The following is a 12363-nucleotide window of genomic DNA, read 5'->3' on the forward strand; positions in this document are numbered from 1 at the left end:
CCTTTTGTCCACCCCTGTCAATGGCCTGGGTGGGGGGAGAAGGGTCAATGATGTACAGGCTGGTACCAGCTTCTCACTGGCCTACTTTCACTCCCGGCTTTAGCTCAGAACAAGAACCTGCATGCATAGGTCAGTCTTTCCTTTATACAGCATAGGCCTTTGATCTTCAGATTCTGGGAACAGGTAATCAGCAGACAATGCTCCCTTCTTCAGGGAGTAGCTTCGAAAGGCTGGGGGGTTTGCACAACTAGAGGAGAAAATTTGCAGTCACCTCCCCCTACAGATTCCCACGGCAAACCACTTGACACTGTTTGTTCAAAAGTTCATTCTTGCCTGTCCCGTTGTTCAGTGTTGTCCTTTGAAGTTCATAATACCTCCCAAGGCTCATAATAGTCCATCAGCTTTGCACTTAATGCAATGGATGCCAAAGAGACTTAAACATAATTTAATAGGTTTTTCAAGGATACTGCAAGAAATTGTCATATCTATGACACCCACATAGGAACTACACACTGTTCTGATTGGGGATCTGACCATGACCATATCTAAGCAGGAAGAGAAGAAAAGATAGGGCAGGAGGGACTGTACCTAGGCTCAGTTACTCACAAATCTCAGACTCCCAGAAGCAGTGAGACCAAACGAGGGTCTTTTTTTATTAGAACTATTGAGGGCTTTTTAAGAGTAAAGTGAGTCTGGTTAGGGAAATCCCGCTGCTAGGCCTTGGTTCCCTACCATCTGTAACCAACACAGAAGCTCAGAAAGACCATGAAACACATGGGATCCACTGGTTGTGTCTACTTGTAACAGACAGGTTGCTAGGCAGGGTGATATGGCACCAAGTTGTAACACAGGGTTCTCATTAACACCTCAACTTCACTACTTTCAGAGATTGCATGAAGTGACACCTGTGTAGTTCCATTTAATCCTCAACTGTTGTAAAACAGAACAAAATTAATGGAGCTGTGCTGGTTTACAGCATTGACTTTGAAGGGGTTATGCTGATTTATACCAGTTGGGAATCTGGCCTATTGATTTTAATGGAGCAAAGCTGATTCAAGCCAGCTGGAGATCAGTCCCAATGACTTAACAGGAGCAATGGAGAAATAAGATGCTACTCAATGATACCAGAAGCTGGTCATTAATTGTATTACCAAAGACACTGGAGGCATTTTACCGTGAAAAGCCAGCTCACATAATTTGTTGTGCATTAAGGATCATTGATAGTAGAAGAAGCCTGAGGGTAACGTCCAGGCCCTACTGAACCAAGGTCAATATTCCTATTGACATCCATCAATGGGGCCAGGATTTCAACCTGAGAGTTTATTCACTGATTAATATGAAATCTATGTCTCTTGGTAGCACTATGTTCAGAAAGAAATATAGATATATGTTTTTTTTCTTGGAAAATGCAGAAGAATCTACATTTGGACCTAACATCAAGAGGAATTTTGTCAGCTTAATGTAGAAAGTTTATTTGTACTATTTTAGGTGACTCCCATTTACCTTCTCCTTTGGGGCCTTGTTTGAGAGTTAAATGTTCACCAGATTCACAAGGGATCCAAGATCTCCCTACAGAAGGTTACTATATATCAAAGACAATCACCTTCAACAAGTCATATCTCACTAGGAGTCCGTTTTTAAATTACTCATTGGTTTATTGTATTTGAAGTTTGAATGAGAGGTAAGAATATTCCTCTTGCTTACTTGCTTGATTTCCCTGTTTCTTTCTTTATTTCTTGCTTGCTTTCTCACATAGGCACCAACTCCCTATGAAATTAAATGAAAATTAAATGATTAATTCCTTTATACTCTTTGGAAAGTCAAGCAACATTTAATTTATGTGTTGTGTTATATTTTTTGTCATTTGGCTAAATGTGCTTTGAAGGAATACACATTACCATAACTATGTTTATGAATTTTGGACCATATTCTGATCTCAATTTGACCAATACAAATCTAATCTAAATTCACACACATTAATGCAGTTCTTTTGAATTTAATTGTAGTCAAGTCCAAAGTCAAGGAATTAAAATGTAACATTGTCTGTGCCCTCAAAAGTCTGCAATCAAATTTGAAATGTAATGCAAAGGGTGACTTTTTTTTTTTTTACAAAATGTTATACTATGAAATATGATAAAGTTATCTAATATGATCTCATGATTAGTTAGATTTGTTGGCCCGATAGTCTTCTCTGTTTCATCATTTTTACAATTGAGTAACCTTATTGATTTCAAAGGAGTTAATCCTGATTTACTCCAGGAGAAATGAGAGTAAAATCAGCAGAAGCAGTAATAAGACTAGAGATGTTTGAAGACGATGGAGGGAAACATTTCTGTAATACAGTAGGGATTGCTTGTCATATCAGGCCAATAGTATTCCAAATAATGAAGCAAAAGATATATATTGCCATATAGCTTATCATAAAAATGAAATTTGGGAAGCTCAAATCCCCTCTCATTTTCACTAATTGTATACCAGTGCATCTCCAGTGAATGGAGAATTAGCCCCCTTGATTGCAATGGAGTTAAGCCTGATTTAAGCCTGTTTGAGTTAAAGGGTTATCAAGTCCTTTATTTTTTGCATCTTGATTCCACCTAACTATACATATTATTATGTCATGTTTTGGATTATATACATTCTATATATTATATATACTGTAAATGTCCTATACTGCAATAGATACATTTTGCAAAATTAGTGCAGAGAGTGGAATCTTGGTTACTAATAAGACTTCTGGTGTATCAAAGAAGTTTGAGATCATATTGTGAACTCCTAAATCGTGTAATTTATGTAAATAGTCCAACAGACTTCATGTGTCTCTTTTTGAGAACATCCAGGGTGTTATTTTCTCCCTTCTACAATCAAATGTCAAGAGAATATAGACTGATTACCTGAGACGGTTTATTGTGCTAATATATTTTAATGTAGCTCAGTTTGTATATATGCTGTGTGAAAGGTCTAGAATATCACAAAGATATCTCTCTCTCTCTTTGTCAGTCAGTCTAGTATTGCTAGTTTTTGCAATACCTGACAAAAATTTGAATCTTTATTCCTACAGAAGGAACACTCAAACAATGGAACCCAGTAACCACACCAGGGTGACCGATTTCATCATGCAGGGTCTCTTTGACCACCCTCAACACCAAGGGCTGATCTTTGGCCTATTCCTCTGCCTTTATATGACTGCCATCATGGGCAATTCATTGATCATTGAGGCTATTGTCATCCACCCACCTCTCCACACTCCCATGTACTTCTTCATCGCAAATTTAGCCCTGGTTGACGTTGTGTGCACTTCCTCAGTCCTACCGAAAATGCTGGAAAACCTGTTACAGGAGAAGAAAACCATCTCCTTTGATGGCTGCATGGCCCAGCTCTTTGCCTTTACTTTGTCATCAGGGACAGAGCTTGTGCTTCTCACTGCTATGTCATATGACAGGTATGTTGCAATCTGCCACCCCTTGCGCTATGTCAATCTGATGAGTAAGGAAATTTGCATCAATTTAGCAGCTGGTGTCTGGGCTGTTGGTACCATCAATTCATTAGTGCACACATTACTCATGCTGCGCCTGGATTTCTGCGGACCCAACCTCATCCAACATTTCTTCTGTGAGATCCCACCAGTGTTGGCACTGTCTTGCAGCTCCACCTATCTCAATGAAATCATGATCTTCATGGCTGACATCTTCTTGGCAATGGTGAACTTCCTGCTGACCACCGTGTCCTATAGCTTCATCATCATCGCCATCTTTAAAATCCAGAGCTCCAAAGGGAAGCAGAGAGCCTTTTCCACCTGCTCTTCCCACCTGCTTGTGGTCTCCTTGTACTACTCCACCATCATCTACACCTACATCCGGCCCACTTCCAGTTACTCGCTGGATAAGGACAAGATGGTGGCCATAATGTACACCCTAATCACTCCCACCCTGAACCCTGTGATCTACAGTCTGCGCAATAACGAGATCAAAGTGGCCATCAGGAAAATCTTTCCATTCACCACAAAATAGCAATTTTTCCAAGAGTGAACCTGATTCTCACCTGCCTTGTCCCTTGTAGGGCAGGTCCAAAGGTAGTGTAAATTTTCATAGAACTAAGGATTTCAATACACATAAGTTTGCACTCTGGTACATTCACTACAATGGAAATACAAAAATGTATACCAGCTGGGGATGTGTTGCATTGACTGCAGTAGGGCTAGGCTGAGGATCGGACCCCATTGACATTGGTGGAACTATGTTGAGTCACACTAGCTGGACTATGGCACATTGGGATAGATTTTTAAAGGCGTTTAGGTACCTACTGGGATTTTCAAAAGCACCTAGGCACCTAAAACTCATTAATTTTAAAGCAATTTAGGTGCCTAGATGTGCTGGAAAAACACTGTAGGTGCCTAAATACCTATAAAAATCTGTCCCATTGTGTAGCACATTATTTTGTATGCAGTCTTGCTGAATCAGAATATTCTATTCTATTCTATTCCTGAGTCAGTAAGTATGAAAACAAAATAAAACTGACTATTTCTCTATTCACGAATTTCTTGTGAGACATTAAAAACCCAGAATTTTTCAATCACGTATCTGTTGAGATCTAGAAGTAAAGGTAGAGTCAAACTGAATTACTGATTGAAGAGTTCTCCCAGAACTGCATGAGGTGTTCTGGATAAGGAGAATGGGAAGGGCCTTGGAATGAATCCCAACACAATGCAAGGAAGGAAAATGACACATGGGGGAGGGAATGACAGCAGGAACCCAGAGTTCAATTCCAGTTTTACGTGGGATTTAAGGAGCACCACTGGCGAAGTCGGGGGATGTAATTTCTTTTCTTTCTGTATGGTCAGTTTTGGTCAGGACATCTTTCAGAATCTCAACAAACAAGGCCTAATGTTGTCATGGTGGATCGATGGCCTCAGGAACTGGTGGGGGTGGCAACCATCATAGTAGTCCACCCAGCTGCTTCTGATCCCATGGAGTGATTCCCAGATAAGTAATATTTCAAATGGCCTCATCCCATTCAGTCTGGTGATTTCAACTGTAAACATTTTCACGCATTTCTAGAATCTTGCTGCTCATTTCCATGGCAATCCCATTTCCATGACAATCCCGGAAATTGCCAGGAGCCTTGGAGATCACTTACCACAGTTCTGTTGACTTAAACAAGCCAGATTATACCAGTCTATTTGTGTCCCACTTTTTCTGACTTTAAAAAAAAAATAGCAGGAGGAGTTCAACTTTTGTTCATTGCAAAACTTACAGTACAAGCCTCGCACTACAGGACCTGGTTCATTGATTTCAATGGAGCTATGCTACTTTACACCAATGGGGATCTGGTCCAAATTAATCAGTGTTTGATGGATTCTCCCTCACTGGCAATTTTAATCCAGATTGGATGTTGTTGTTTTTATTTCTAAAAGATCTTCTCTAGTTCAAAGAAAAATTAATTTGGGGACGTCCTATGGCCTGTGTCATGCAGGAGTAGATGCCCACAGTAGTCCTTCTTAGGCAAATACACTAAATGCTGGCCTATGGAATATGTTAATGCTGGACTCCCTCAATCTCTCCTGTTGAAACTCTTCTACTGTGGATAAATATTTTTTTTTAAATTCACTGGAGCATAGGGAGAGGATCCTAGTTCTGCCACATCCTAGGGGCGTGCTCTAACCACTAGGATCTAAAGTCATTCTCATACTTGTGCACTGTCTCTCTCTCTCTCTCTCTCTCTCTCTTTCTGGTCCAATGGCTCTTGAAGTATTCATCCAAAGTGGAACAGCTTCAGCAGGAGAGATTGAAGGAGCCCCCTCAACATACTATCCCCATGGCTAGAGCACTCACCTGAGTGGTGCAGATTCCTGGTCACATCTCCTCAGGCAGAGGAGAGACATGAATCAGGGTCACCCCCATCCCAGGCGAGTGCCTTCACCACAGAGCTGAAAGTTATGAGGGAGCTCCTTCCCCATGACCTCCAAGAGAAGGCCCACAGCTGAGAATCCCAAGCAGAGGTAGGTGTCTCCCTCTGGCCTGGGTTTAGGTGCGGACGTCGTAAGAGGGGCTGGGCTTAGTACACAAACCTCTCTTTGACATCTCCTATTGATGAGCTTAGGCACAGAGCCACCTAACGTGCTACCTTTTGTGGATCCCATTCTTAGGCACCTATCATGCCTGACTCTGGCTTTGTGTATCTCAGTGATTTTCTAGGTGCCCAAAAGATAGGTGTGATGACTCAGAGGGCACATCTACCCTTAAAATGCTCTCCCTTCTGCATAGTTAATCCACCTTCCTGAGAGGCATTAGCTATGTTGGTGGGAGAAGTTCCCCTGTTGACATAGCACTGTCTACACAGGAGGTTAGGTCAGTGTAAATACATCGCTCAGGAGTGTGGGTTTTTCACACCCCTGAATGACATAGTTATGCCAATATAGGTCTGTAGTGTAGACCAGACATTAGCGTTGCAATGTCTAAATCCCTTTGTGATTCTAGTCCTTAGTGTAAATGGGAATCAAGAGCATTAAATCAGAATTCCCCATTCGTTTTCACCCTTTCACATATCACATCCACTTTGCATTCCTGATTTGATTTTCTTCACACTTACAGTGGTTTGAATCTGAAACAACTGCAAAGAAAGCAATGGATCTGATTGTCCAACAGCTTATATCTTGTGCTGGTGAGCACTCCTGACCTACTCTGGTGTAAAGCTGCTATAGGTCAGAGGAGAATCTCAGGGACTTTGCACAAAGGTAAACGGCTAGACAAGATGCAAGTCAATACTCATTGAACGATGGGGAAGTTCATTTCCAAATGGTCCATCTATAAACATATCTGGACTCGTACTAACCTTGGCTACATCTGCATGAAATATTGTCCGACCCTTAGCTATTCTAATTCAGCATAGCTCCAATGAAACCAATGGGGTTATGAGATTTGCTCCAGTTGAGGAGCTTGCTCATTTGAGAGTGGTGAACCTGTGAATATCCAGTGTACCAAGGGATGGACACTGCAGAGGAATGCTTGGAGATCTCAGCGGGTGGATTGTGCCTACTGCTAACTTGCACAGGGATAGTAGAGCCTGTGTAGGCTAAGAGGGGAGTGTTTGTGTTGCCTCAGGGAGCATCACAACTCCACAGGCAAATGAGGCAGAAGAACACCTATATTCCCCGGTTTCATTAATTGCTCTAGAGTTAAGGCATCCTGATGCCTAGAGTGAACAGCGATATGCATGCCCATAATTGCCTATGGAACTTTTTCTTGAAAAACATAGGTGCTGAGTGAGTTTAGGAGCCTACCGATTTTCAACAGCAGATGAGTGCAGGTTTTGTGAATACCAGTGGTGACTGATTCTGGGATTTAGGCACCAGAAGTGGCTAAGGCACCTAAGTCTCTTTGTGAATCTTTCATAAGGCTATTTTACACCACACCAGTAATATAAAGGCACCTCAAAGTGAGTCTAAATATAACTTACTCCCATTATAAAGTCCTTTTACACTGCCAGAGTGATGTAGAGTGAGGATCATTGCAAATATCTAATCTGTCCTCCTTAATTACAAAGGTCACAAGACTTCCCTGAATTAACTTTTGTTTGATCTATAGAAGATCTTTTAGAAGAATACATCCAATCTGGATTTTAAAATAGCCAGAGAGCGAGAATCCACTAAACCCTTGGTGAATTGACCTAAAACACAGTACTAGATCCACGTTGGTGTAAATTGGAGTAGCTCCATAGAAATCAGTGAACCAGGCCCAGTTGTGCAGTGGCCTGTACTGTAAGATTGGCAAGCAACAAAAATTGAACTCATCTTGTTAAAAAAAAAAAAATGTCTGAAAATCAGACAAACTGGGTATCAACTAGACTGGTAAAAACTGGCTTGTTTAAGTGAATGGAACTGTGGTAAATAGTCTCCAGTGCTCCTGGGAAATTTACAGATTGTCATGGAAATGAGCCGAAAGAATCTAGAAATGGGTGGAAATGTTTACAGTTGAAATCACCAAAATGATTGGTGAATGGTGATTGGGTGAGGTTAAGAACATAATAATGACCATACTGGGCCAGAACAAAGGTCCATCTAGACCAGTATCCTGGTTTCTGACAGTGGCCAATGCTAGTTGCTTGGCCGCACCATCTGGAATATTATTTATCTGGGGGTCACTCCACGGGAGCACAGAGGGATGGATGAAGTGGAAGGAGAGAGCTTTATCATCATGGCGGTTAACCCCACCAACACCCAAGACCCTGGCTCCACCATGACCTCTTTAGGCCTTCTTTGTCCAGCTTCTGAAAGATGCCTGGACCAAGCCTGGGCAGACAGAGGGAACCAACTGACATCACCCCCACCTCCCTGGCTTTGGCTAAATCCCCAAAAACACAAGAAAAGAAGCCTCTGATTCCTGCTGTCACTCCCTCCCCCATGTGTCATTTTCCTTCCTTGCTTTGTTTCTGCTCTTTCTTATCCCTCTCCATTTGTCTCTATCTAGTAAGAGTCTGGCTTAGAGGCCACAGCAGTTCGAACCTACATTACAGAGCTGTAGGCATGTGACCAGAAAGGCAGCTAAAAGCAACCCCTTGAACAGCCAGAGCCTGACAAGCATTTGCCAGTTCTCAGAGTTGCTGATCAGATCATGTGCTCGACTTTATGTTTTTTCTAGCCATGTGTGAGTCAGCACAAGAGACAGAAGTTGGCATTCTTTATCTTTGCTGTTCTTTTTCTGATGTGTGTTTCTCTTATGTTAGGTTTGGACTGCAACAACAACAAGAGCTCATGACCATCAAATATAATATTTTTCAATTTTCTCCCCCAAAAGGACAGCGAAAGCCATCTTTAATACTGTACAAAACCCCCTGTAAACAGATGTCTTCCACAGAAAAGACTATATGGCTAAAAGGAAGGGAATAAGAGAAATTGTTGCCATGAAATCATTACTTAATGCTTTATTTTACATAGAGCTAAACTGTTTGTGTTTGTATGTTGGTTTTGGGGGGGACTTTAATAAAAGAGTTTAAAAAGATATTCAGTGATGGAGATTATGATATGACTTATCAGCAATAACTGGATGTGAAACTCATGACCTCAGTGAATGGTTTATTGATGTAACAGTGAACAACTGTTTGATTAATATCTTATTCATTGTTGAGATTGAGACATTTCCTTATGAGCAAAAACAGGTATTTTGAAGAAAACTCAAAATTTCTAAAGCTGAAAAGTATTTTTAGAGTTAGATAAAAATGCATTCGGATAGAAATTGCTTTATTAAAATCTCTGACCTGAGTCCATTAAACATGATCAGGAGACCGCCATGTCTCAGCAGATAGGTGACTGAAAAGTTTTGGGTTTTTAATGTTTTACAAGAAATTAGTGAACAGAGAGATAACAAAATAAAACTGACTATCATATTTACTTATTGAGGAATAGAATAGAATATTCTGATTCAGCAAGATTGCATATGAAGTAATGTGCTACACTTTGGGTCAGATTTTTATAGGTATTCAGGCAGATTTTTTTTGAGCATCTAGGCACATAACATGCATTAAAATCAATGTGCTTTAGGTGCCTAGGTGGTTTTGAAAATCCCAGTACATTCTTAACCACCTTTAAAAATCTATCCCATGTGCCATAGTCCAGCTAGTGTGACTCAAAATAACCCCACTGATGTCAATGGGGTCCAATCCTGAGCTGGCGTAAATCAGCATAGCCCCACTGCAATCAGAGCAACACATTGTAGCTGATGTAAATCATTGTAGTTCCATTGTAGTGAATGGATCATAGTGCAAATTAAAGTCTACTGAAGACCATAGTTCTACAACAATTTACATCACCTTTGGACCTGCCCTAGAAGGGACAAAGCAGGTGATAATTAAGTTCACTCTTGGAAAAATTGCTATTCGTTGGTGAATGGAAAGATTTTCCTCATGGCCAGTTTGCCTCCTTATTGCGCAGACTATAGATCAGAGGGTTCAGGGTGGGAGTGATTAGGGTGTACATTATGGCCACCATCTTGTCCTTATCCAGTGAGTAACTGGAGGTGGACCGGATGTAGACGTAGACGATGGTGGAGTAGTACAAGATGACCACAAGGAGGTGGGAGGAGCAGGTGGAGAAGGCTCTCTGCTTCCCTTTGGAGCTCTGAATTTTCAGGATGGTGATGATAATGAAGCTATAGGACACGGTGGTCAGTAGGAAGTTCTCCATGGCCAGGAAGATGTCAGCCATGAACATCATGATTTCGTTGAGGTAGGTGGAGCTGCAGGACAGCGCCAGTATTGTTGGGAACTCACAGAAGAAATGCTGGATGAGGTTGGGCCCGCAAAAATCCAGGCGCAGCACAAGCAATATGTTAACAAATAAACTGATGGTACCAACCGCCCAGACACTGACTGCTAAATGGATGCAAATTTCCTTGCTCATGAGTTTTACATAATGTAAAGGGTGGCAAATGGCTACATATCGGTCATATGACATGACAGTGAGCAGCAGAAGCTCCGTCACCAGTGACGATGTAAAGACAAAAAGCTGGGTGATGCAGCCTCCAAAGGAGATGGTTTTCTTCTCCTGCATCAGGTTTTCCAGCATTTTAGGTACAACCGAGGAAGTGCACAAACTGTCAACCAGGGCTAAACTGGCGATGAAGAAGTACATGGGAGTGTGGAGAGGTGGGTGGATGACAATAGCCACAATGATCAGGGAATTGCCCATGACAACAGCTGTATAAAGGCACAGGAATAGCCCAAAGAACAGCCCCTTATGGTGAGGATGGTCAAAGACCCCCTGCATGATGAACTCAGTCACTCTTGTGTGGTTACTATGTTCCATTGCTTGAGTGTTCCTATAGCAACAAAGATTCAAGTTTTGGGCAGGTATTGCATCAGAAACTACAGCAATATGGCAACTGAATCATCTAGATGGACCGATGGGAGGGGCCGGGGGGAGATAGATAGATAGATCGATCGATCTTTCATGATGCTCTTGATGTTTCACACAACATATAAACAAACTGAGTGACATTAAAATATATTAGCACAATAAAGTGCCTCTGCTACTGAATATATATTCTCCTGACATTTGACTGTAGAAGGGGGAAAATAACACCCTGGTGTTCTCAAGTAGAGGCACGTAAATTCAGTTGGACTATTTACTTAAACTATGAGTATTAGGTGTTCACAGTATGATCTCAAAACATCATTCTTTCACCAGTAGTCTTATTGGTAACCAAGATTCCACTTTCTACACTAATACATCTGTTGCAGTCTAGGACATTTTCAGTATATATAACATACAATGTATACAATGAAAAATTTGACATAACTATGGAAGTGGAATAAGTAGGTGGAATCAAGATGCTCAAAAGACAGGACTTGGTTTCCTTTTAACTCACTCTGGTGTAAATCAGACATAACTTCATTGCAATAAATGTGGCTAATTCTCCCCTCATTGGAGATGCACTGGTATACAAATAGTGACAATGAGGGGGGAATCAAGACTCCTATATTTCATTTTTATGATAATCTATGTGTCAATAGACAAATGTTGCTTCATTATTAGGAATAATATTTGCGTGATTTCACAAGCAATCCCTACTGAATTACAATTAAGTTTCCCTCCATTGTCTTCAGATGTCTCTAGTCTTATTACTGCTTTACTGCTTTTGCTGATTTTCCTCTCACTCCTCCTGGAGGAAATCAGGAATATCTCCTTTAAAGTCAATAGAGTTACTCAATTGTAAAAATGGTGAAAAAAGAAGTATCAGGACCAACAAATCTAACTAATTATGAGATCATTTTAGAGTAATTTTTCATATATCATATTAGAGTATTTTGTAAAATATGTTGTCACGCTTTGCATCACATGCCAAATTCAATTGCAAACTTTTGAGGGCACAGATAGAAGGATGTGAGTCTTCTACCCCTCCCATAAGAGTCAGAACATTGTAACTCCATTGACTTTAGACTCGAGTACAGTTCAATTCAAAAGAACTGCAATGATATATGCGAATTTACATTAGATTTTTTTGGTCAAATTGAGATCAGAATCTGGTTCAGAATACATAAACAGAATTGTGGAAATGTGTATTTCTGTAAAGCACATTTAGCCAAATGACAAAAAATATAATACAGCACATAAATTAAATGTTGCTTAACTTTCAAAACAGTATAAATGAATTAATCACTTAACTTTTATTGAATATCATCCTTGATTTAGAAGAAAGAAAGAAAGAAGCAAACTGAGGCTATTGCTAGATTAAAAAACAAAAACAAAAACTACAAGGATTAAGCACCAAGGATAGCTTTCTTGAGGTCCAGTTTAAAGGTTACAAGTAAAACAAAAGCACCTGGGATTAGCACAGAGGAATCCACAAGCCAAAAAGAAATTAAAAGAGATAA

The 12363-nt window shown here is 40.6% G+C and overlaps 2 protein-coding genes across 2 annotated transcripts; one reads left to right on the forward strand and one right to left on the reverse strand.

The window, feature by feature from the left end:
* Nucleotides 1–3074: 3074 nt before the first annotated feature.
* On the forward strand, nucleotides 3075–4007 carry LOC112114960 (olfactory receptor 13A1-like). The gene has a single exon (XM_024211885.1). The coding sequence runs from the start codon at nucleotides 3075–3077 to the stop codon at nucleotides 4005–4007; it is 933 nt and encodes a 310-aa protein (XP_024067653.1).
* A 5885-nt stretch (nucleotides 4008–9892) lies between these two features.
* LOC112114961 (olfactory receptor 13A1-like) lies at nucleotides 9893–10795 on the reverse strand. Its single transcript, XM_024211886.1, has one exon. It carries the CDS (start codon nucleotides 10793–10795, stop codon nucleotides 9893–9895), a length of 903 nt encoding a protein of 300 aa, XP_024067654.1.
* Between the last annotated feature and the right edge of the window lie 1568 nt (nucleotides 10796–12363).

Source organism: Terrapene carolina, unplaced genomic scaffold, assembly GCF_002925995.2.
Source record: "Terrapene carolina triunguis isolate 2854851 unplaced genomic scaffold, T_m_triunguis-2.0 Scaffold684, whole genome shotgun sequence".
In the NCBI taxonomy this organism is placed as follows: Eukaryota; Metazoa; Chordata; order Testudines; family Emydidae; genus Terrapene; species Terrapene triunguis.